This window comes from Rhinolophus ferrumequinum, chromosome 25 (assembly GCF_004115265.2).
Source record: "Rhinolophus ferrumequinum isolate MPI-CBG mRhiFer1 chromosome 25, mRhiFer1_v1.p, whole genome shotgun sequence".
NCBI classification, from domain to species: domain Eukaryota; kingdom Metazoa; phylum Chordata; class Mammalia; order Chiroptera; family Rhinolophidae; genus Rhinolophus; species Rhinolophus ferrumequinum.
The window spans coordinates 4,394,680-4,420,109 of record NC_046308.1 but is presented as its reverse complement, the minus strand read 5'-3'; the positions used below and the strand labels follow the sequence as shown (position 1 = coordinate 4,420,109).

The 25,430-nt window shown below is 43.9% G+C and overlaps 1 protein-coding gene across 1 annotated transcript; it reads right to left on the bottom strand.

The window, feature by feature from the left end:
- Window positions 1-1,393: 1,393 nt before the first annotated feature.
- RILPL2 (Rab interacting lysosomal protein like 2) lies at window positions 1,394-20,443 on the bottom strand. Its single transcript, XM_033097777.1, has 5 exons — window positions 20,301-20,443; window positions 17,790-19,326; window positions 11,309-11,460; window positions 7,126-7,239; window positions 1,394-1,921 (listed from the first exon to the last, which is right to left on the bottom strand). Exons 2-5 carry the CDS (start codon window positions 18,120-18,122, stop codon window positions 1,891-1,893), a joined length of 630 nt encoding a protein of 209 aa, XP_032953668.1. The 5' UTR covers window positions 18,123-19,326; window positions 20,301-20,443; the 3' UTR covers window positions 1,394-1,890.
- Window positions 20,444-25,430: the final 4,987 nt, after the last annotated feature.

The following is a 25,430-nucleotide window of genomic DNA, read 5'->3' as shown; positions in this document are numbered from 1 at the left end:
GTCAGCGGCCAGAGTCGGGGCTTTAGGATGTAAAGCTGGCGCCCTGCAGGATGGATCCCAGGAGCTGACTGCTCTGCAGTCCTGCAAAGGACACAGTCCCTCCCGCAACCCCTCTGTGATGTTGCTGTCCATCAGCCCTGTGGTTTTGGCATCAGGACACGGATCTGTTTCCCTAGTTGGCCCTCACCAAGGTGCAGAAACCTTTCCCCTTGCTCCCTGTTAAGAGGGGAGCACCCATCGAGGTTGCAGCAGCACATGGGGTTAGGAGTCGGGCCCCTGATCCAAGACTGTTGAGATGGCATCCTGGACCAGATGTTTAAACACTGCCAACTTTTCTCGGGAGGCCACGGGGCTGTGGAGACGGCACCTGGGTTCAGCCCTACTTCCACCACTCAAGCTGGGACCCTGGACAAGTCCCTTGGCCCCCACCGTGCTGTAACCCTGGTGTGCCACAAGAATGACACTGCCCAGCCCATAGGGGTATGGAGACAATGTGTGCAGACAAGACATGCAGTAAATTGTGTCCATTACTCATGACAGCGCATTTTTGAGAACTGGGACATGTATAGTTTCACAGGTAAAAACCCAGCCTTAGAATCAGGCATGTGCTTGCATCCTGGGCAGCCACATCCTGGGTAGCTACCTCCTAGCTATGTGCCCTTTCGGAGCCTCAGTTTCCAAATCTGTAAACGGGGATTAATACCAGTCCCTGTCTCCCTGGGTTAACAGGAATAAATGGGAGGGTGCACACAGCAGGGAGTCGGCGTTATGTATTACGGGACAGGCTCACAGGATGTGTTCCGCAGGCTCGTTAGTTTCTCCGTGGAGTGCAGCCACCCACCCAGCTATCTATATTTCATCGATTCCTAAATGCACATTTTTCACATTTAACATCTCTGAAATCAGGATAAGCCTTAAATTCAATAGCATATTAAGTTATAATTTACAGCATTTTTTTCTCTCATACCAACACACAAAATAATGGTGCATCACTTAGATTCAATGACATATAAGTGCACCACCATATATATATATACACACACACATACTGAGGGTGCCAAAAAAATGTATACAAGTGGACACTGGTCAACATTGCTCAAGCAGTCGTTTGCTATAATCAGAAGTGTCTGGACACTGATGGTAACTGCTTTGAGCACCTCTTGTGATTGCAGAAGTCATATGTGACTTGTATTCATCTTTTGTTATTGGTATATATTGAGCATTACAATTTTAATACAGTTTTCCTTTCTTAAAATGTGTGTGCATCTTTTTGTCACCCTCTTTAAATACACACACACACACTGTACAGATTTGGAAACCGAGACTCCAAAAGATGACAGTACCTTACCAAGGTTACATAATGCTAAGAGACCACTCTAAAAATACTTCAAAGTATGAAAGTCATTTTACTTTAATACAAAATCACATGAAGAAAGTCATGTTAGCAAAATCAGGTAGTCAAAACGTATCACCGAAATCATCACTGGAATGTCAACACCATAATTTCTGGAATTCTCTTCTCCTCTCTCCCCGTGGGCTGATGTTTGTTGCTGCTACATGGTAAAGACCAAGGTTGTCTGTGGGTCCAGAAAAGCAGAACACTGGAGGCCCCTCTGGGTGGTTGAAGTGGGCAGGAAGTGGCCCAGGTGTGCTCTCCTCTCTCTCTGCTTTCTCGATTTCTCGGAGCCACTTCCCCTACCCTAGCCAAGCCTTTGGGGTGTCCAGTTCTGCAGCCAGGAAAAAGCGACCATGCGAGACCTTCACTTCCTCCTTCTTGGGCTGGCTTTGAGGGGCAACAAATGAGCAAGGACAGCGTGTCTGCGTGGCACTGAGATGATTTGGGAAGTCTTCTTGGCGGGTGGTCTTCTCGAGTCTGAGAACCACTTTGAACTATGTCTGCTTCCCTGATCGGAAAGAGAACCTGGGTGGAGAGAGAGAGGGGTCAGAGGGAACAGAGAGAACGAAGCAGGGGGCGCAGGAATCCTTGCTAAGTCTATAAGCAGCTCTTGCAGGCCAGTGACTTAAACATTTATTCAGGGCTCATTACAGACGGACAGCCACTGTTCAGGGGCTTTCCACCTGTCAGCTCATGTCACCCTCATAACAACTTCAGGAGGAGCGTACAACCAATACCCCTATTTTATCGATGACCAAACTGAGGTTCTGTGAGGTTACGTAACAGGCCCAAGGTCACATTGTAAGTTGTGGCCCCAGAGCCTACTTAACCACCGTGCTATAGCGACAGAATCTGCCACCTTATTTTATTTTTTATTTTAGGTGGTTTTATCATAGAGGAAGCGATAACTTCTCAATGTTACTTAAAATTATAAAAGAGATCTCTGTGAAAAATAAAGATGAACATGTAAGTTCTTAGATAAAACAGAGAGATATCCCGAGACGTGAATACCAAACTTTCAGTGTTCTCCGCCTCATACGCAAACTTTTGAAAGGGAAGAATGATGCCTGGGGTTCATCACCAAGTACAATCTCAGCGTTATTTCCAGCTATGAGAAAGAGGCAAAGATGGCCAGTCGCTGAAAAGTCAGGGAAGGCGACCTGGGCTCTTCTTATCAAACACAAACCCCTGAGCGTGGCTAGCAGCTCTGCCAGCAATGGTGGGGGCAAGCCCTTGACTGGTGTTTGGATACAGGCCTGAGTGCTCAGTTATCCTCCCCTGAAACTGCACACACTCCCACCCACCCACCCTGCCTCCGGAAGTGACATCACCCCCTCCCCCAGTCCAAGCCAGGAACCTGGGAGTTGTTCTCAACTCCTCTCTCCCTTCATCTGCTATGTTTTAGTCACCGTGCCCCAAATACGTCCCTAGCCTCACATCTCATCTCCTCCACTGCCACCCCCAGTGCACGTCACAGCAGCCTCCCTGTCACTCCTGTAACAGCCAGAATATCTGAGTCACTATGCAGAGCTAAGTCATTCCTCAGCTTAAGCCGTCCATGGCTCCCCGTGGTCTGCAGAACAAAGACAAAAATCCTTCACAGCATGACCTACTTCTTCAGAAAGTCCTTCCTTCCTTCCTTCCTTGCTTCCTTACTTTCCTCCCTCCCTCCTTCCCTCCCTCCCTCCCTCCTTCCTTCCTTCCTTCCTTTCGCTAAAAAAGCTTGTCTGGCCAGGAAATCACGGTCTCATGCTCTTTAAACATGAGTCTGCAGGCTGGCTAGTGTTCAGAACCAACATTTTATTTTTGTCACATCAGGCTCAAATTCCACTTAAGTGACCCAAAGAACTCCCCTAGAAGAGGCAGAAAGAAACCCGCAGTGTATGCCTTCCGGAAGGAAGCCTTGTTTACCATGGGCCACTCACCTGATGAAAGTCCTAAGGAAACACCTTCGGATCCACACCTGCTACAAGGTGGAGACTCTCTTTCATTACCTTACCTCAGGAGACCTTCCCTTGGGGAAGAAACACTCCCAATGGCCTTGTTTTGACTGTCCTCCACTCCTCTACAGAGCAGCCAGAGTGATCTTTTATATGTAAACACAGTCCTGTGGTTCCCCAGCTAAAACGCTCCAGTGTCTTCCCAATGCGCTTACAATGAAACCCACAGTCCTCACCGGGACCCACTCGGTGGCCTTGAGTGACCAGGACTCCTCCTGTCCCTCCAACCTCACCTCCACTCTCTGCTGCTCCAGCCACCACACTCTGTTCCACACGCCGTCTGCAGCCTCAGGCCTTTACACTACTGTTCCCTCTGCCAGGAATGCTTTTCCTTCAGGTCTTTCAGGGCTCAGCTTGAATGCTGCTTCCTCATAGAAGCCTTCCAGGATGCCCCAGTTCTAAAGCAGCCCCTATCAACCGCTGCCCCAGCGCCCTATCTAATGGTCTTTTTAGCGTGTGGCTATCTGAAATTGTCCTGTCAATACGTTTCCTTACCCGTCCCCTCTGACTCCCCTTCTTCACCTCACAGTCCCCTCCCCTCGGCCCTTTGTTGCCACCGCCTGGGTGCTTCCCTTGAGGATTCCCTTTACTCTGCTCATACATCTGTAATATGGCCCTTCTTTATATCTTTGCAGTCACTCCTTTTGAAGGCGCCATTTATTTTTTTGCCAGGATCCTGGCTGACAGACCCTGGACCCCACCATGTCACTCCTGGGTATCTATCCTGGGAAATTCACACACAGGTCCATGGGAAGACATGAATCTGCCTGAAGATGTTCACGGCAGCACTGTTTACAGTGTGGGTTGCTGGGGCAACCTGGGATTCCACCGCTGCAAGAGGGGACTTATGCTGGGGTGGGAGCAGCAAGCTGGATGTCTACACCACTGGATGGATAGATTTTAAAAACTGATGCCCCTCGACAGATGAGTGAATAAACAAAATGCGGTCCATCCACACACTGGAATATTATTCAGCCATAAAAAGGAAATTCTGACACAGGCTACAACATGGATGAACCTGGAGGACATTGTGCTACATGAATTAAGCCAGTCACAAAGGACAAATACTGTAGGATTTCACTTATATGAGGGACCTAGAAGAGTCAGATTCATAGAGACAGAACGTAGAATGGTGGGTGCCAAGGGCTGTGGGGAGGAAGAAAGGGGGAGTTAGTGTGTAATGAGCACAGAATTGCAGGATGAGATGATGAAAAAGTTCTGGAAATGAAGAGTGGTGATGGTTGCACAACATTGTAAATGTACTTAATGCAACTGAACTGAACACTTACAAATAGTTAAAATCGTAAATTTCATTATGTATATTTTATCAAAATTAAAAAGAAAAACTGAAAAAAATCATTTGAACTCAGTTATCGAAGCTCAAAGGATCTTACCATGTACCGACTAAACCCGTCTGTCCACTGGTTTGACCATTAGCTATGTGTGGCTTCTGAGCTGTTGAAACATGACTGGTTTTTAACTGAAATGTGCTGGCAGTGTCAAATATACATCAGACTTCGAGGGCTTTTTATTATGAAAAAAAAAGAATGTAAAATATATCATTAATAATGCTTTGCAGTGATCCCATGGTGAAGTGATAATATTTTGGATATACTGGGTTCATAAAATAGATTACTAAAGAAAAGAAAAAAAGAGTGCCTAAGAAGAAAAAAACAAGAGTGCTTAGTGAAAAAACACAGTACTAGGAAACAGAATGAAGTGTTAAACAAAAACTCTGTTACATATTGGAAATGCGTCTACACGAAACATACACTTTAGAACATACTGAATCCCATGTAAAATGGCTGGGGGTGGGGAGGAGAGCTAGGCAATAGAATGGGGTTGAAGATAAAAAGGAACAACAACCAAAAAAAACACGAAAGGGGTCTTGTGCTGACAATGAAGGTCACTGTGCCATGAATTGAGAATCACTAACTTAACCTTGTTCCTGAGATCCAAAAATAAAAAAAAGGAAAACAAATGTGTTTCTCCTCTCTTGAAACACAGGCATTGTAAACCTGCCCTGGACAGTAACCCAGAATTTCTGACCCCTCAAAAATATTTCCATGTGAAATGGGAGCCAGCAGAGTCCTTGGTGTATCCCCAGCACCCAGCACAACTCCCGGCACAACGCAGACGCAGACATTTTGTTGACTGACCAATGACTGAATGAACGGAAAAAAGGAGGTCCCCTCAGTCATCTGCCAAGCAGCTCTCCCTCAGAAGCGGGACTAATGGAGCAAGAGGAGAGGTGGCAGCCTGGTGCCCAGGACTCAGTGAAGCCTGCAAAGGTGATTCATTTGGCTTGTTCAGTCTTTATTTTTAAAATTTGCCAGCGTTTGGAAATCAGATTCCACGAACAAATCTGATTTCTTGCCTTTTCTCAAGAATCAGAAACTCTGGCAGCATGTTATCCCTCAGCCAGACAGAACTGAGGGGAAAAATGTCCCCCTGCCCCACCTCCCACCCGACCCCCCTCACTCATCCACATTAAGTGTTCTGGCCCCAGAAGGCATTTGAATTTGAAACCCCTTACCGAGGCTGTTCCTCAGTTTCCATCGAAGAGACCAGAGGCTGGCAAACTATCACCAGGCCGGACATTTTCCGAGCGACAAGGCAAACAGGCTGTTAGCTCCAGATGGGCTGGAGGGAGGGTGCGCCTGAGAAGGCACCTCTCGAAGTGTGGGCCAAGGGTTCCCCACGTCAGAAGAGCCTCGGGGACTTATTAAAAATCCAGATTGGGGGCCAGCCCAGTGGCTCAGGCGGTTAGAGCTCCGTGCTCCTAACTCCGAAGGCTGCCGGTTCGATTCCCACATGGGCCAGTGGGCTCTCAACCACAAGGTTGCCAGTTTGATTCCTGGAGTCCCGCAAGGGATGGTGGGCTGTGCCCCCTGCAACTAAGATTGAACACAGCACTTTGAGCTGAGCTCCCGGATGGCTCAGTTGGTTGGAGCGCATCGTCTCAACCACAAGGTTGCCGGTTCGACTCCTGCAAGGGATGGTGGGCTGCGCCCCCCACAATAAAATCTTTTAAAAAAAAATTAAAAATTAAAAAAAAAATCCAGATTTCTCGGCCTCATCCTCGAAACACTGATGTGATTTCAGAGAATCTGAATTTAAACAAGCATCCCACACTGTGTGGTTTGAGGCGCAGCACCCGAAGACACAAGGGCTTCACGGTGGTGTGTGAATAGGAGGGTACTATTTAAAGGAAGCTGGATCACGTGTCCCATCGTTGGGTCACACAGTGTCCTCCCAAGTTGGAGGAAAGAGAGGTGATGAATTAGCCCCTTCAAGTCCAATAATTACTGTTTTTCTTATTGTTATAATCGTATTGGTTTTTTTGTTTGTTTGTTTGTTTTGGTTATTGTTATTGGATCTTAGGGAGGCAGTGGATGCAGACTCGGGACTTCCTTGGGTTCAAATCCTGACTTCACTATTTACGATCTGTGTGACCCCCCTTGGATACATTATGCTACCTTTCGGTGGATACCTGTAAAATGGGGTAAGAACAGCTCCTACCTCACAGGGTAGTTATGATGAGCCAATGAATCAATATGTCAAGTACTTAGACTACTGCCTGGAAGACAGAACACACCGGCACTGAGTTTTCCTATCAGCTGCAACGCCACCAGCAGAGCTGGACATCCCCATCCCAGGTGGCTGGCCAGCCCACTGTCACTCCCCGCTTCCTTTAGCACTTATTTAGTGGCAACAGGGGTGACTTACAGCTTCCTGATGATTGTCTTCTCCTCCCTGTTGCTGCTGGCATTGTTGGCCCTGGCAACCAGCGTATCCTTTTCTCTTCTTCCTCCTGGACCTTCTCTCGCTGGAATCAGGCCACTGGGGGGAAATAGGGGGGAGGACAAATAGATGGTTCTATTGTGAACCTCTTATCTGTGCAGCCTGAAAGTGAGGAATCTGAATAACTATCATGGTATTAATACGATCATCACTGAAAGCTCTAGAGTCAGAAAGATTGTGACCCACATCGTGAGTACCTTCCCTCCGCGTTTCTGATGTCGTCACCTTTCTTTCTCTTGTCTAATCACACTGGCAAGTACTTCAAGCTTCTCCACTTTACAGGACTATGACCCTGCATAAATTCTCTGACTTGAGCCTTGATTTCCTAATTGGCAGAGCGAGGAAAATAAGAGCACCTACCTCCTAGGATTGAGGGATTAAGTGAGATAATAATATATGGCACTGATTCATTCAACAAATATTTACCAGGCTGCCTGCTGTGCCAGGGTGCTATAGCTATAGCAATGGACAAAACAGACGAAATATCTTCTCTCATGCAATTTATATTCCAGTGCGGAAGGAAACAGCAAACAAATAAATAAGTAAAATAAAAACAGATAAGGTGAGTCAGATGGCAATAAGAGCTAGGTTGATACTGATTGACGAGATATTGAGGTCAGGTGATGCAAAGAGGGCCAGTATTTCCTGGGACTTGACGTACAGAAGTTGGAAGACGGCCACTCTTTCACTTGCTCAACTGGACTGCCAGAAGCTGTATTTCCTAAGATTCAGAGAAGGACTGTCTGTAATATAAGATAATGAGGACAACAAACAAAGAGAAGCAGAGAGGAAAGAACGAGGCACCAAGTCCCTGGTGCCAACCTTGAGGCCTTTGCTGCAGTTTTTACTTTATATCTGAGAACAATTCCAGGATCCTTCCCAGCTATGTGGGCCAATAAATTCCCTTTTGTGCCTAAACTAGTTTGAATCGGATTTCTGTCACTTGCATCCAAGAGAAGCCTGCCACAATGAGGTATTTCAATGCATGACCCAGTGAGCTCATTAGACCCACTGCGGTATTAGGTGCCTACTGCTCAATGTATGCCTTCTTGTGCTGTTTCCTTCTTGCTATGGACTGAACTGTGTCCTCCCAGAATTCATATGTGGAAGTCCTAACCCCAATGTGATAGTATTTGGAAACAGGGCCGTTGGAAGACAAGTAGGGTTAGATGGGGTCACGAGGGTGGGGCCCACGTGATGGGATCAGCGCCGTTGTAAGAAGAAACACCAGAGGGCCTGCTGTCTTTCTCTCCCCACCATGTGAGGACACAGCCAGAAGGAAGCTTTCTATAAACCAGGAAGAGTTAGAACCAACCATGCTGACACCTTGATCTTGAACTTGTAGCCTCCAGAACTGTGAGAAAATAAATTTCTATTGTTTGAACTGTGAGAAGAAATTTCTATTGTTCGAAACATCCAGTCTATGATATTTTATTACGGCAGCCCGAGCTGACTAAGACACCTCTTTAGGTATGAGTTTCAGAGAGCAGAATTCAGCCTTCTCTCTCCTTCTTTGCAAAGAGTGGACTCTTATTATTTAATATTACTTCTATTTTTATTATAATAATGTTTCATAATAGGCATCATCTAAAAATTCCCTTTTCCCATTAGCTGTTGTTACACAACATCCTAAAACTCAGGGATTTAAGACAACAATGATTTGTGATTCCTGATGGTGGCTGTCTCTCATGGTTGGCTGGGGCGTTCTCCTGCTGGTTCTCAGGTGGCTGCATGCATTGCTGGGTCAGCTGGGGGCTGGGCACAGCTGGGGCTGTCAGCTGGGGTACCTCAGCTCTCCTTCCCATGACCTCTCCATGTGACAGTCTGGAGCTCCGTCCCGGGATGATGGTCTCAAGGCAGAGTTCCAAGAGCACAAAGACAGAAGCCTCAAGGCCTCTTCGAGCCCTACCCCAGGACGCCAAACAGCATCACTTCGACCACATTCCATCGGTCAAAGCAAGTCACAGGGCTGCCAAGATTCAAAGAAAGGGAAAAGATTCTACTTCTTGATGAAAGGAGTGGAAAGGTCTCCTTGCAAAAAGCATGCAGGACGGGAAGGGTTGTTGTGGCCGCTTGGGGGAACAGCCTACTGTATCTGCTTTCAATTTTAAACGATTGTTAGTCTGAGCTGGGGCCTGCAAACCGATGCCGTTGCTAAGAGAGCACCTCGGCTGGCATGTGGGTTTCTCCAGAATATATAACACAAGAGACTACACAGAATCCTGCTGTCTGTCTGCTGGCCTGTACCAGATGGGAAGCGCACATCTGTTGTTCTCTGAGAATTCAAAACTGCAAATAAAGTGTGCTGCTTTTATTCACTAACAAGCTGCTCACGGCATCGGCAGTTTAGCAGTTCCTGTTTTTAACTACCTGTGTCTGCAGTACTTATTAAGTGAGATGAAGACAGGTCTTTCCATTAGCAGGCTTCCAACCTCAGCAGAAGGAAGGCAATTAAATTCCTGTTGGCAGAACTCAGCCTTTTTAGATTTGCTTTCCTAGAGCGTCTTTACTGTAGCTGCTCTCTTAATGATGCCCCACTGGAAGAGTTTAAAGAATAAGATCACTTGGGCTCGGTTTTGAATCAGGACAGGTCCTTACTTCCAAGCGTTCAGGTTCCAAATGTGGCATGAAAATGGGAAGCCCGGACTCTGATGTCAGGCTTTCTGAGGTCAGGTCACGCTGCTGCCACCACCAGCAGTGGACTTTCGGCAGGGACTTGGCCAGGCAACACCATCCATCATGTTGGGAGTCACGTGACCTTAACTCAGGCTTGTGGACACTCACTGAAACAATGCTTGGGATATACTTAGAGTGCCTGGCACATGGCAAGCACGGGGCAATACGAGCTGGCGTTGTGTTTTTATTCTCTGGGCCTTTCCTTCTTCTGCCTTGAAAGAAATTTGCTTTGTTTAACGCAGTGTTTCTCAGAATTATTCGACCATGGAGCCCCCTTTGCAAGAAATACCTATGTGAAAAGCAACATTTTGGGAAACAGTGGCGCAGATGGATACAGCAAGGTCCCAACCTGAAATATCAACAGCTTCCTTATTTCCTCTCTTTCTGGTCCGATAGTCCCTTCTCTACACATATTATTGTGATCTTTTATAACTTTTTTTTTTTTTTAAGGAGGGCACAGTTCCCAGTGGCCCATATGGGGACCAAACCAGCAACCTTGGTGTTATTAGCACCACGCTATAACCAACTGAGCTAACCGGCCACCCCTATAACTTTTAATTTTTATATAATTTCAAACTTACAGAAAAGTTACAAGATTAGCACAAAGACTTCCCAAATACTCTTTACCCAGACCCCCCAATTGTTATCTATCCGTCCATTCATCCATGCATCTATCTTCTTTCTGAATCACTTGAGTATAAATTGGAGCTATGGCACCCCCTTACTCCTAAATACTTCGTGGTGTATTTCCAAACTAGGATCTCTTACGTAAGCAGGTAATTCAGTTATCAGAATCGCCACACGGGTGGTTTCACACAGTACGTCAGACCTACTCATTCCCTTTGTTCACACCTCCCAAGGACTTCTATCATGACACTTGCAAACAGGAGAGCCCTTTGCTATAGCCAACCAGGCGTCTGCACTCCCCCATGTCTTCCTGACCGTCCTCTACCTGTGTTTCAGGTTCTGCCACGCTGGGCCTCTTAAATAGGCCCAGCTGGTTCTCATCTCGGGGTCTTTGAACTTCTTGCTCTACTTGGACCCTGGTGAATCTTTCCACAGTTGGCTGCTTCTCGTCATTCACCTCAGAGGGTGGTTCCCGACCACCCAATCTGAAACAGGTCCTTCCCCACCTCCCCGGCACATCCTCATGTCACCTTGTTTAATACTCATTAGTCTGAGTGTTTCTTTCAGGCTTCTTTGCTGACGGCCTGCCTTCCCCCTAGATCAGCGTGGACTTTTCTCGGTTGTATTCACTGCTACACCCCCACGGCCAGGCCTGTAGTGGCCTGTAGTGGGTCTTCAATAACTTAGCTAAATGAACGGAAGAACCAATGTGTAACGTGTCAAGGAAATGCAGGCAGGGTCTGGCTGCATGGTGCAGGGCCCCCACCCTTGGCAGGGAACCCTCCACCCCCACAGTAGCGCCCACCTCTTGTAACACTGCAGCTCTTCCTGTACCACCAGCAGCTGGGACTTGAGCTTGTTGCGCTCCTGAAGCACGTCCCTCAGTTCCTGCAGAGTGAAGCGTGGTCGGTTGGGATCCGTCAGGTCAACCACCATCTTCTCTGGTCCCAGGTTTACCTGTAAGAAAAGAGGTCACTTCCAAGTTTCCATCACGAGGATGGACTATCCAAGCCCAGAAAGGGAAGTTCTCTTGTTCTGTTACTCCCAGTGACCCGAGGGGAAGAGACGTTGCCTGTTGGAAGAGTGTGGTTGATGGTAAAGAAGCAAAAGTTCTGAGTACCACCATTTTCCAAGAAAAGAACCAGGGCTACTGGGAAAATGGCTGATTCCAGGGCTGGAACAGGGAAAGCACAAGACGAGCCTGGACTATTTCGTTGTGTAAGGGATGGAGACACAGCAAAGTGACACAGTTTGAAGGAGCTCCTAGTGGCCAAACTGAAAACAATCTGAGTTTCAAAATGAATAACAACAGGAGTGGATAATAACATATCAGATAAAAGAGAATTCAGGAGTCCACACTTAATATTTTAAATTAATTAATGGGAATTTGATGGTTAATTTTATGTGTCAGCTTGAATGGGCTAAGGGATGCCTAGAGACCTAGTTAAACAGTATTTCTGGGCGTGTATGTGAAGGTGTTTCTGGAAGAGATTAACATTTGAATTGGTAAACTGAGTAAAGGCAGATAGCCAGTCACCAGGGTGAGTGGGCATCACCCAATCAACTGAGGGCCCAAACAGAACAAAAAGGTAGAGAAGGGTGAATTCACTTCTCTCTCTTGCACTCTCTCCCTCTCTCTCTGAGGCTCCTGGTTCTTGGGCTTTTGGACTTTTTGGACTCAGACTAGGACGTACACCATCAGCCCCTTGATTCTCGGGCCTTCTGGCTCGAGACTAAATTATACCACCGGCTGTTTTTGGTTCTCCAGCTTGCAGATGGCATATTGTGGGACTTCTCAGCCTCCAGAAGTGCATGAGCCAATTCCCACAACAAATCTCCTCTTACATCTCTGTCTATATCTATCTATATCCTATTCACTGTTTCTCGGGAAAACTCTGACTAATACAGGGGAGGTGGGGATCTGTACTTTATAGCAGAATGCCAGCTAATAAGTGTAGAAGATGATAGAATTGAAAAAACTCACCCTTTTGCAACCATCCTAGTAGTAATTGCTTTGGACAAGACTAATAAATGGATCTAAAACCTTTGGGTGAAAGCTTGTTGGGGAACGGGATACCTTACACAGTTGCAAAGTATTTTCTCACAGGCTACCGATTAATTACAGAGGGAATAAAGGCATCTGTACAACACGTGGGAAGCTTGCAGACACCACCTTGACCAGGAGGCTGAAGTCACCATCACCGATAATGACAAACTGACATTAGGTGCCTCCTGACACGATGCACTGAGGTCCCGGCATCGCTTCAGTGGTATTGCTGCCAAACATGGACAACTTGAATCTAGTCATGAGGAAGCATCAGAACAAACCCACATGGAAGGACATTCTACACACAAACTGCTTTATAAGCTTCGAAAATGCTAAGGTCATAAAAGACAAGAAAAAACAGAGGAACGGTCCCAGATTAAAGTGACTTAAAGAGATGTACCATACGACCCTGGGTTGGACCCTGCATCAGGAAATGAAACGCTAGAATGGACATTATTGTGAACTTTGAATATGGATAGTCTATTAGATTCCAGTATTCTATCAACTTGCCCCCTGAATTTCAGCATTTACTCTGGGTAGGTACTAGTGTGGTTTTGGAGACACATACTGAAGTTTTTAGGGTAAACGATCCTAATCTTTTATTAATCCTACAACTAACGTATGTCTGCTCAAATGGCTGAGCAAAAATCTCTGAGTGAACAAACAATATACATACACAAATATTATTTTTGTATGAGTACACACAAGTGCATATGTATATGTGTATATGTGGATATATTAGTTTGGTGCAAAAGTAATTGCGGTTTAAAAGGTTAAAAATAATTGCAAAAACCGCAATAACTTTTGCACCAACCCAACACATGTTGTATTCACCTGAATACAACCCCTGGATCAAGATGAGAGGTATACAGGTACTTACCTTGCAACGCTTCCATAGGTTTGACATTTTTTCAAACTAAAAAAATAAACATTTAAAAACAACCCGTGTATTAATAGAAGCCTAGTTAAATAAACTAAGACACAACCACACTCTGGAATATTCTACAGGTGATAGCGTAAGGCACACCATAGAGAAAGGCAGCAGTACCATTGTCCCTCCTATCAGGACTGTGGGGAAAAGGGTACTTATTGCTGAGGGGGCGGAGCTCCTGAAAACGTCTTTGGAGTGAAACTGGGCAAAACGTATCAAAATTTCAAAGGCACCCTTCCTTTGACCCAGTGAGTCCATTTCCTCTAGATATTCTCCCTCTGGGGTGAAATGGCATGTGTCAGTGTTATTCATTGTTGCACATGCTAAAAGCAAATGATTGGAAAATGTCTTTTGATTGGAGACTAGTTAAAGCAGAGATTCTTAACCTTCTTTTGTGCCATGGACCCTTTAGGCAACGTGGTAAAGGCCATGGAGATGCCTTCTCAGAGCAATGTTGTATTTTGTTTCCTTCTATTACAGTTGACATTCTATATTATACTAGTTTCAAGTGTACAGCATAGTAGTTAGACATTTCTATAACTTACGAAGTGATCCCTCAATTAGTCTAGTACCCACCTGGCACCATACATAATTATTGCAATATTATTGACTATATTCCCTATGCTGTACTTTACATCTCTGTGACTGTTTTGTAACTAATATGTATGTCTTAATCCCTTCCCCTTTTTCACCCAGCCCCTCCAAACCCCTCCCCTCTGGCGACTAGCAGTTTGTTCTCTGTATCTAAGAGTCTGTTTCTGTTTTGATTGTTTGTTTATTTTGTTCTTTAGATTCCACATGTAAGTGAGATCATATAGTATTTGTCTTTCTCTGACTTATATAATTTAGCATTATACCCTCTAGGTCCATTTGTAGAACAATGTTTTTAAACGTATAAAATTAAAAGCACAGGATTACAAGGAAACCAACTAAGATGACATATGCTCACCAAAATCTTCTGAAAGCAAATTTATGAATAATACATCTACTTTTTTAAATTAAGTAACACAATCTAGCCGCAGATGTAATAAAATGCTGAACAACAAAGTTTTGACATGTGCGCTACAGTACACTGCAGTGGGACACGAAAATATCTGTGATTTCCATTGGTAAGTATCACAGGTGCTGCTAATATTACTGTGGTTTGCTGTTTACATTCATAATGGAAAAAAAGTGATGCATTTCAGTTGGAGGTCAATGAAAATAAATATATAATTTTTTCCCATGCAAGTTCATGGACCTCTTGGATTAGAATCATGAGCCCCTGGTGGCGGGGGTGAGGGTCCGAAAACTCAAGAACCCTCACGATGAACAATTGATAATATTCTACAATGGAAGTTTTGAAAAGCCATTAAAAGATGAGGAAGCTCTTTATATTCTGACTTAGTATAACTTTCATGCTATGTTAAGTGAAAATAAGCAAGAGTCAGAGCAGAGTATATACTATAACACCATTTGTATAAAAAAATGGAAAAATATATTCACATCTGCTTGTGTTTGCATAAAGTATCTCTGGAAGGATACACAAGAAACTGAGCATTTAAACTTTTTCCACGGATGGAAAATGTAGAGAGAGAAGGGGAGGGAGTTTTTTCAAGGCAAATACTTTTATAACTTTTAAATTTTGAAATTAAAATTTTAAAAAAGAAAGGAAAGAACTACTTCACAGCCATTAGGATCATCACTATTTAAAAAAAAAACGAAAATAACAAGTGTTGGCAAAGATATGGAACCACTGAAACTCTTGTGCACTGCTGGTGGGAATGTAAAATGGTGCAGTCACAATGGAAAACTGTATGGCAGGTCCTTTAAAAATTACAAATAAAACGATTATATGATCCAGCAATTCCAATTCTGAGAATATATCCAAAAGCATCAAAAGCAGGGACTTGAAGAGATTTTTATACACCCATGTTCATAGCAGCATTATTCACACCAGCCAAATGGTAGAAGCAACCCAAGTGTCCATCAACAAATGATGGATAAACAAAATGTAGTCTAGTCATATGATGGAGTATCATTCAGCCTTTAAAAGTGAGGAAATTCTAACATATGCTACAACATGGATGAACCTTGAGAACATTAAGCCAAGTGAAAGAAGCCAGTCACAAAAGGACAGATATTATAAGACCACTTATAGGAAGTACCTAAAATAGACAAATTCATAGAGATAGAAAGTAGAACAATAGTTACCAAAGGCTGGGGGGAGGAAGACATGGGGAGTTGTTTAATGGGGAAAGAGCTTCAGTTTTGCAAGATGAGGAGAGTTCTGGAGAGGATGGTGGTGATGGTTGCACAACCATGTGAACGTACATAATGCCACTGGACTTAAAAATGGTTAAGATGGGGAAAAAATGGTTAAGGTGGTAAATTTTATGTGTACCTTATCACAATTAAAAATAATCATTAGAAAAAGAAAAAAATAAGGCATGTTTTTATGAACTGTAGCGGCACTCTTCTGCCTTTTCATTCTCTCTGCCTTTTCCCCACCCCCACCCCCATTCTTAAGACTGCAGCTTGGGAGGCAAATGTTCCATCTCATGTGCTGGCTGGTGAAGCCTGTCCACTGTGCCCCACACAGGAAATGACCAACCCCTGCACACACCACACTGTTCGTGGTCCACGGTAGGGTTTCCTCCATAGCCTGTGCCTGGAGTTGGAGGTGACAGGAAAAGAGCATGGGATGTAAGCTGGGTGATCCTGGGCAAGTCACTGAACTGCCCTTGAGTCTCAAAAGCCAGGCTCCTTGCTCATCAAGACATTCAACCATCTCAAATGATGGATACATTAACTACAAATATACATGTCACCGTGACTAATGTGTAGATGAAATACAAGTGCACCAGGGAAGCTACCAGAAGCCTTCAGTCTTCCCTGTGAATTTCAGAGCCCTGTTCCTGCTGGGCTTTCATGGCGCGTGCCTCAGTTTGTAATCTTGCATTCAAGGCCGTGTGTCTTACTTCTCCCGCTAGAAGGCAGGGAGGGACCTTGCCTGGCTTACTTCCATAGCCCCTGAGCCAGACACAGTACACTCTTCAGATGTTAGAATAACAAGTAAAGTCAAAGGGCTCTTTTATAATGGCATGGTTAAGACTAGTATCTCTGAGCTCAAATCCTGCCTCCACTTCTTACTTGCTCTAAGTCCTTAGGTAAATTACCTAACTGTTCTGTGCCTCCGTTTCAGTAAAACGGGTATAATATAGTGTGCAGATTAAATGAGAGAGTCCGCTTTAGGACAGATTTTTTTTTTTTTAAACTGTGGCTGGAGACCAACTACAGAGTCACGATGTTAGTTTAGTGAATTGCACCAAGAATTTAAAAACTCCTAAAAATAGAATAGGAAAGTATGTCTGTGCATCATGTTTAGTAAGGGTGAGAGCCGGGGTACACTGTTTCTTAAAATGTAATTTGTAAAATGGAGGTACAAAATATCTACACTAAAATGTACTAATTTGGAGTTTACAGCTTGGTGATTTTTACCATATGTATACACCCAGGTAATGACTATAAATTTCCCTCCTGCTTCCTTCCACTGTCCCCTTCCTGGGGTTCCATCAGTCTGTCTTCTATAAGTAAAGCTGGTTTTGCCTGTTCTTGAGTTTAACCCACAGTAGGCTCTTTTGTGCCTGCCTGCCTTCTGTCTCGCAATGTAACACCTGTGAGAGTCATACATTCAGTTGTGTTCTTTTTCATAGTTGTGTAGTATTCCACTGTATACCACAAATTTAAAAATCCACCCATTCCACTGTTGCATTTGGATTGTTTCCAGTTTGGCACAATTATGAATACAGCTTGCTCTGATTATTCTTACATGTGTGATTTTGCGGTCACAAACACTAATTCCTCTTTAGTAAAGTTTCATTTCTTAATCTAGGTCAAAGATTCTCAAAGTGTGATGCCTGGACCAAAAGCATCAGCCTCACCTGGGAAACTGTTAGAAACACATTCTCAGGTCCCGGTCCAGACCTACTGAACTGGAAACTCTGGGGCTGAGGCCAGGAAATCTGTGTATTAACGAACATTCCAAGTGATTGTGATGCGTGGTAAAGCTTGAGAACCATGGCTCTAGGTTATGGTCAAACACGCTGGAAGCCACTGATTTACCACATACTCAGCACGTGTCCCAGCACCTAGTAAATGCTCAATAAATGTTAACTGTCGTAATGCTTTCACTCTGAGAACTGAATTCTTGCAGTGATTTGTTTCGAGGGGCTCTATGTTGGAGAGAGGAAAGGGGCCTCCCTGCCAGTGGGCGCTCCCCCACGCATCTCAGGCTGCTGGGGCCGAGCCCCCTCGTCCCGCACTCACCTCGCGGGTGGCCGCGGAGCCCTCTCTCCGCAGCCTCTCCACCTCCTTCCTGAGGTTGTCCCGCTCCATTCTCAGCTCCTCCACCGCGAGGTTGCCCTCATTCACCAGCGTCTCCAGCATCTCCAGGACGCGGACAATTTTGAACTGCAGCTGTGTCACCCGCGGGTCGCTGCCCAGGGCCATCAGCTCGCGGCCCACCACGTAGGAGATGTCATACACGTCCTCCACGGTCAGCTGGAAGGGGCTCTTCCTCAGAGCCCCCTCGGGCCCAGCCTCGTCACCCTCCTCTTCTTCTTCCTCCCCTTCCTCTTCTCGCAAAGGGGGCTCTTCCATGGCCGCCCAGCCCCCTGCAGCCTCGGGAGCCGCCGTCTGGGAGTCTCCAAAGGTCCAACTTCCTCCCGACTCGGAAAACTTTCCGCTGGGCAGAGGACCCTGCCTGCCCACGGCTGGGGGATGGCCCGGGAGCGGCCAATCAGCGCAGCGGAGGGATGGGCCCGGGGGGGGGGCGGGGGGGGGCGGCGGAGAGGGAGGCCGCGAGGCGCTGCTCCCCCGCCGGGACGCCGGGTTCGCGCTGCTCCCCCGCCGGGACGCCGGGTGCGCAGGCTCCACTGAGGACGGTGCAGAAGAGCGGCCTCCAGGATGTGGTTTGGGGCACGAAAGAACAACGGAAAGGGAAGGCAGCCGAAAAGAGGAAAGGAGAGGTGACGGGGTGACAGTGACTGCTCCCCGCCTGGGAACTTTTGCAAACCGGGGGAGGAGCTGCGGCCGCGAGCCCCGCCCTTAACGGCAGCCGCGACCGACGCCGGTTTCCATGGAGACGAGGGCGGAATTTCCCACGCGAGTCCGGGAAAGAGGGTAAAAAAGCACACAACTTTTTCCTTCCTACACGCAAGCTTTCCAGCCTTAGACTGTGCAATGTACGTGGAGGGAGCTCCGTGGAGGAAGATGCGCGGAGTTCCCAGGCCAATTTGTCGTCAACCCTGACGCATCTGACCGTCCATAAAATGGAGACAACCTGTGCTCTGCATTTTGCTCATTCCTGGGCTCCTAAGCTTAACAACGTTCTGGCCTTGGCCAAGTTACTTAATTCCTCTGAGCCTCAGTTTCCCCCCCTGTAAATAGCAGTACTGACGTGGGAGGGTTGCTGCGAAGAATATATTAGAGGAGATCATGAGATAATGCGTGTGACAAAAAGCACTTAGGAAGCACTAAAAAAATGTTAGCTGGTATTCTTCTTTCTTTCCTCCAACAAACATTAAGCTTGCCTGTAAGACACTTCCACACAGGGGTTGGAGTGGGAGGAGTAATAAACGACAAAAAATTCAGTCTATTTTGAAAATTAGAAAGTCCCCTACAGATACACAGGGTATGACTGAGAATATTAACAGTGCGGATTACGAAACCAATCACTTCAGGTTTGATTAGAGGTTCGAAATAGTCATCCGCCGAAAACTCAGCAATGGAGCTTGTCTTTCCCAGGAATAGATTGCCAGCTCTCTCTGTGGTAGATGGACCTGATTTTCTCCACACTGAAGTTCTAAAATCACAATGGACAGTGGACAAAGATAAAATAAACAAACAAACAAAAAGCAAAGCAAACAAACAAAACATACTATTTTCAGAGGGTACAATGTTCTCATGATTAAAGGGAGGCTCCAGGGCAAAGGGTCGGTAATCCATAAATTACAGACATTACAACACCAGTGATTAAAGACTGAGTGAAATATTAGGCTTACCATAAATAAAATATGGTATATCATACAATGGAATATCATTCAGCGGGAAAAGCATGAAGGAATAGAATAGAGAGCCCAGAAATAAAACCTCACATATACGGTCAAATGATTTTCAACAGGTGTGTCAAGATCATTCCTTGGGGAATGGACAGTCTTTTCAACAAATGGTGTTGGAAAATTGGATACCCACATGCAAAAGTATGAAGTTGGATCCTTATACCATATACAAAAATTAATTCAAAATGGATCAAAGACCTAAACCTTAGAACTCTTAAAAATCTTAGAAGAAACATAGGGGAGAAGCTTTGTGTCATTGGATTTGACAATGATCTCTTCAAAAGCACAGGCAACAAAAGAAAAAAAAAATAGATAAAAGACAAAATAGATAAATTACATCAAAATTTAAAACTTGTACATCAAAAACCATAATGAACAGAGTGAAAAGGCAACCTACAGAGTGAGAGAAAATATTTTCAAATAAGGGGTTAATATCCAGAATATATAAAGAACTCCTACAATGCAATAACAACAACAACAAAAGAATAAAAATAGCCTGATTAAAAAAATGGGCAGAGTTGGGTGGCCAGTTAGCTCAGTTGGTTAGAGCATGGTGCTAATAACACCAAGGTTGCCGGTTCGATCACCGCATGGGCCACTATGAGCTGTGCCCTCCTTAAAAAAAAGGGAGGGGGTGGGGGCAAAGTAAAAATAGATGATGCAAAATCCTTAGCAAGAAGTTAATAAACAGAATTTAGCACATTAAAGTATTACATACCTTGACCAACTGGATTTTATTCCAGGGATGCAAGTCTGGTTCAAAAAAATCAGTCTATGTAATAATCCATCATAGTAACAGGCTAAAGAATCCACAAAACAAATCATTAGAGCTAATAAACAAGCTTGAGGTTGCAGGACACAAGATCAATACACAAAAACCAATTGTAGTATACATTTGCAAGGAATAATCTGAAAATGAAATTAAGAAAAACAATTCCACTTAGAATGTCATCAAAAGGAATAAAATACTCAAATAAATTGAACAAAAGCAGTACAAGACTTGTACCCGGGAAACTATAAAACATCACTGAGAGGAATGAAAGACCTATATCAGTGCAAAGACACCCCATGTTCATCAGTTGTAATACTTAGTGTTGTTAAGATGGCAGTATCCTCCATCTTACATCTCCATTAATCGACAGAATCAGCACAGTCCCTATAAAAATCTGTGCAGAAAAGAGTTAACACAGCAGGCCTGAGAATGCTAGCGTTTGAAAATGCTGCTTGCAAGGTTGGCCCCTGGCTAGGTTCTGGGAACTTGATTTGGGGAGGGTTACCATGACCCCAACTGATAAGAGTAGCTCACTGTGCCTTAACTGTTTGCACAAACACCACGGTTTATGGTGAATGCTGACTTTCCTCTTGGGAGTCTGGAATTTTTGTATGTGGTAGGCACAGGGGGCCTGCATGGCCAGTCCCCAATAAATACCTTTTGCACAGAGTCTCTAATGAGCTTCCCTCATTGACAGGATTTCACACATGTTGTCACAACTCTCACTGAGAAGTTATGCTAAGTCAAAGAAGCAGTCACAGAAAACCTCATACTGTATGACTCTATTTCTATGAAATGTCCAGAAAATCCATAGAGATAGGCAACTCCATAGAGATAGAAAGTAGATTAGGGTTGCCTTAGGCTGAAAGACAGAACAAAAAAATAAGGCTGGGGTATAATAGCCAAAGAGTATGGAGTTTCCTTTGGGGGTGAAGAAAATGTTCTAAAATTGATTAAGGTGATAATTCTGTGAATAGACAAATCTTTGAATTGTTCACTTTAAATGGGTGAATTACATGGTACGTGAATTATATTTCAATAAAGCTGTTATGAAAAAATAGAAAATAATGGCAAAGGACTTAAATAGACATTTCTCCAAAAAAGATATACAAGTGGCCAATAAGCACAGGAAATGATGCTTTTCAGTATCTCTAATCATTAGGGAAATGCAAATTAAAACCACAATGAGATATCGCCTCACACCCATTAGGATGGTCACAATTAAAAACACAAAATGAAAATAAGTGTTGGCAAGGATGTGGAATAACTGGAACCCTCGTGCACTGCTGGTGGAAATGTAAAATGCTGTAGCCACTATGGAAAACAGTATGGACGTTCCTCAAAAAATTAAAAATAGAATTACCATATGATCCAGCAATTCCACTTCTGAGTATGTATCCAAAAGAATGTCTCAAAGAGATATCTGCACACTCGTGCTCATAGCAGCGCTATTCCCACTAGCCACAAGGTGGAAGTTACCCAAATGTCCATCCACGCATGAATGGGTAAACAAAATGTGGTATGACACACATAATGTAATATTAATTCAGCCTTAAAAAGGAAATTCTGACACAGGCTACACCATGGATGAACCTTGAGAACATTACGCTACATGAAATAAGGCAGTCACAAAAAGATAAATAATATATGATTTCACTTACATGAGGTATCTAGAATCCAAACTCATAGAAACAGAAAAGTAGAATGGTGGTTGCCAGGGGTTGGGGGCCTGGGCAATTGTTTAATAAATTACAGAGTTTCAGTTTTGCAAGATGCAAAAGTTCTGGAGATTGGTTGCACAATAATGTGTGTATACTTAACATTACTGAACAGTACACTTAGAAATGGTGAAGATAGTAGTTTTTATCTTATGTGTACTGTACTTTACCAAAAATTTTTAAAAAGTGCATAAGGAGGTTCCCTGGAGGGATACAAATGTGCTATATCTTGATCTTGGTGGAGGTCACATGAGTATGTGCATAGGTAAAAAGTTGTGGAGCTGTGCACTTAATATTTGTGCATTTCCTTTAGGTAAATTATACCTCGATGAAGTGCTGGGGATGGGCTAAGGAATGAAGCACTGACACATGCTACAACGTGGATGAGCATTGAAAACATTCTGCTAAGTGCAAAAAGCCAGGCACAAAAGGGCCCGTATTGTATGGTTCCATTTATGTAAAATGTGCAGAACAGCAAATCTATTCTGTAGAGACAGAAAGTAGATTATCTGTTGTCTAGAGCTGGGGGAGGATGGATGCTGAGTGACTGCTAAGGTGGACAGGGTTTCTTCTGAGGTGATGAAAACGTTCTAAAATTAGATTGTGGTGATGGTTGCACAACTGTGAATATACTAAAAACCACCGAACTGTACACTTTACATGGGTTAATTTTATATGTGAATTATGTTTCAGTGCTGGTAAATGGAAGCAGCCTTCCCAGAGCAATGCTGTCACAAAGAATTTAATGTCTCTGAGTTTCTTTTTTTTTTCCTTCAGCATCCCTAGCCACCACTGCTGGCATGAATCTCTTCTGCACCACTGTTTGTCAAAAATTCCTTCTGCCTTGAAATTTCCCCAATAATTTACCCTGTAAAGCTTCCTTCCTGCTTTATACTCCTTCCTGCTTTATACTCCTGTGCTACATAGTGAAAACTAGCACATCATGCCTTTAGAATGTCAAAACGTCTTCCATTGAGTAGCTACGCTTTTGATATAAAAAAAAAAGATTCTTTTGTTCATTTATTTAATAGTTTACTTACTGAGCATTTACTATGTGCGGAGTCTGTAGTGTAGTAAACAGGGCTGTCGAGTTCAAGTAGTCTTGACTTGAATCTCACAGCTGCATAAATTGGACCAATCTCCCCAATCTCTTCAAATCCCCATTTCCTCAGTGTAAACTGGGAAAAATAAATGTATTCCCCAAGACTGATGTGGGGATTAGATGAGATAATGCATGAAAAGTGCCTAGTCCCGCATTTAGCACATCATAAAAATCAGGGAGTGTTGGCTATTATTATGAAGTGTTAATGATCTTAGATCGTTAACTCTTAGATCCCTTGTACAAGTACACAATCTGCTGGCAGGTAATCATGACCCTTCTTTCTCCATTGGGAAATTATGAAAACAATTATGAGTCACAGCAGAAGTACTTAAACTGTGCTCTTCAGACCAGTAGCTTAGGCATCATCTGGAAACTTTTTAGAAATGCAAATTCTCGACCCCACTGAATCAGAAGCTTTGGGGGTGGGCCCCAGCAATCTGTTTTAACAAGCCCTCTAGGTAATTCTGATGCACACAAAAGTTTGAAAAACAATGAGTGACAGCATAGTGTTTAAAAGGATGGCTTCTAGATCAGACCACAAAGTGCTCAAATCTTGATTGGCTCAGCCACTTGCAAACTGTGTTATGGTAGGCAAGTAAATTATGCCTCTACTCTGGGCTCAGTTTTCCCAGCTGTAAAATGGGGATAAGGATAGACTTGACTTCCTACAATTGTTGTAAAGTTCTTTACAACAGTGTCTGGCACATACTGTGTTTCCCCGAAAGTAAGACCTAACCGGAAAATAAGCCCTAGTATGATTTTTAGTAAGACATCACCTGAAAATAAGCCCTACCGTGTTTCCCTGAAAATAAGACTGGGTCTTATAGTAAGTTTTGCTCCAAAAGACTCATTAAGGCTTATTTTCAGGGGATGTCTTATTAAAAATCATGCTAGGGCTTATGTTCCAGTTAGGTGTTATTTTCAGGGAAACAGGTGTTATTTTCAGGGTGTTATTTGAGGGTAAGTGCTCAGTAGATGTTGGATATTATTATAAACTACTTTTATCACCAAAATACGAAATACAAGACATTTCCTAAGTTCATATAATTATATGGGAACAAGACATGGAAAGTTGGATCAGTAACACACATAGAATATGACTACCACAAAACTTTTTAAAACGTCATTATATGACGTTTTAAAAATAATTTCAAAAACACTCTTCCCATGAGATTTAAGACAGGCATGCAGCTGCATATTTTTTCCCCCTGCCTTTAAGTAGAAACCAAAGTGACTGCAAAAGGAGTATGAAGTAACTCAGGGTGAAACAAAGGAAATAGAGAACTGGGAAACTAAAGTGGGTGGGTCACACTTAATAAAAATGGAACCTTAAATGTTTGGGGGCTAAATTAGTCCACCAATAGGAAAGTTAAATCAGTAAATGTCTGGTGGCCCTATTTTGGTACATCAAGCACAGTAGATCTGATGCTCTTCTGAGTACCGGTGGCACCCTTTATTTCCTGAGTGGAACACTCACTATGACTTTCTTCCTGTTCTCTCAATGATTTCCTAGTCTTCTTACCCTTAAATCCTGTTTGGACACAGCAAGGATTTTGGAGATTTTCCCAGATTGGCTTAAATGCCTGCAATCCTGGACCAGTGACTTCCTCTCTTGGAGTTAAAGGTCGTTATCAAAGAATCTCCTTGCAGGAAGGGTGGTGCCCAGGGCACTTGTTTTGAGGCCGGGTTTGTGTAAGAGTACACTTTTTCTGTCTTTTTTTTTTTTTAAATTTAGGTGAAAAATTGATTCAGGGTGGTGAGCTAGAGGGAGCATTGAAGGAGATTATGGTGGGGAAGGAATTAAGGCCCTCCACCCTACCTGGGACAGCCCAGGCCCCACCTTGGAATATAACAATACACTCCTCCAAGCTCTGAGGAGAGAATGAAATGAGTTTATTAGCTCAGTGCCCAATGCTAAGTGTTGGCTTTAAGATGGTATTAGTGTGAAACTTCTATAGAAATCTCTAGTAGAATAGTCCATGTTGCCCTCCACATATTCTGCTTGGTTCAGAAAGTATTTTGTATATACTTAATTTTGTATGTAATAGTTTTTAATTACATAGATGTGGCAGTCATGGTGATCCCTTTCAGATGGCCTTTTTTTTTTTTTCAGATGGCCTTTTAAGAGGCCAAAAAGCATATGAAAAGATGTTCCACATCATTAATTAGAGAAATGCACATTAAAATTACAAGGAAATATCACCTTGCACCCATTAGTTAGGAGGGCAATTATTAAAAGAAAAAAAAAACAGAAAA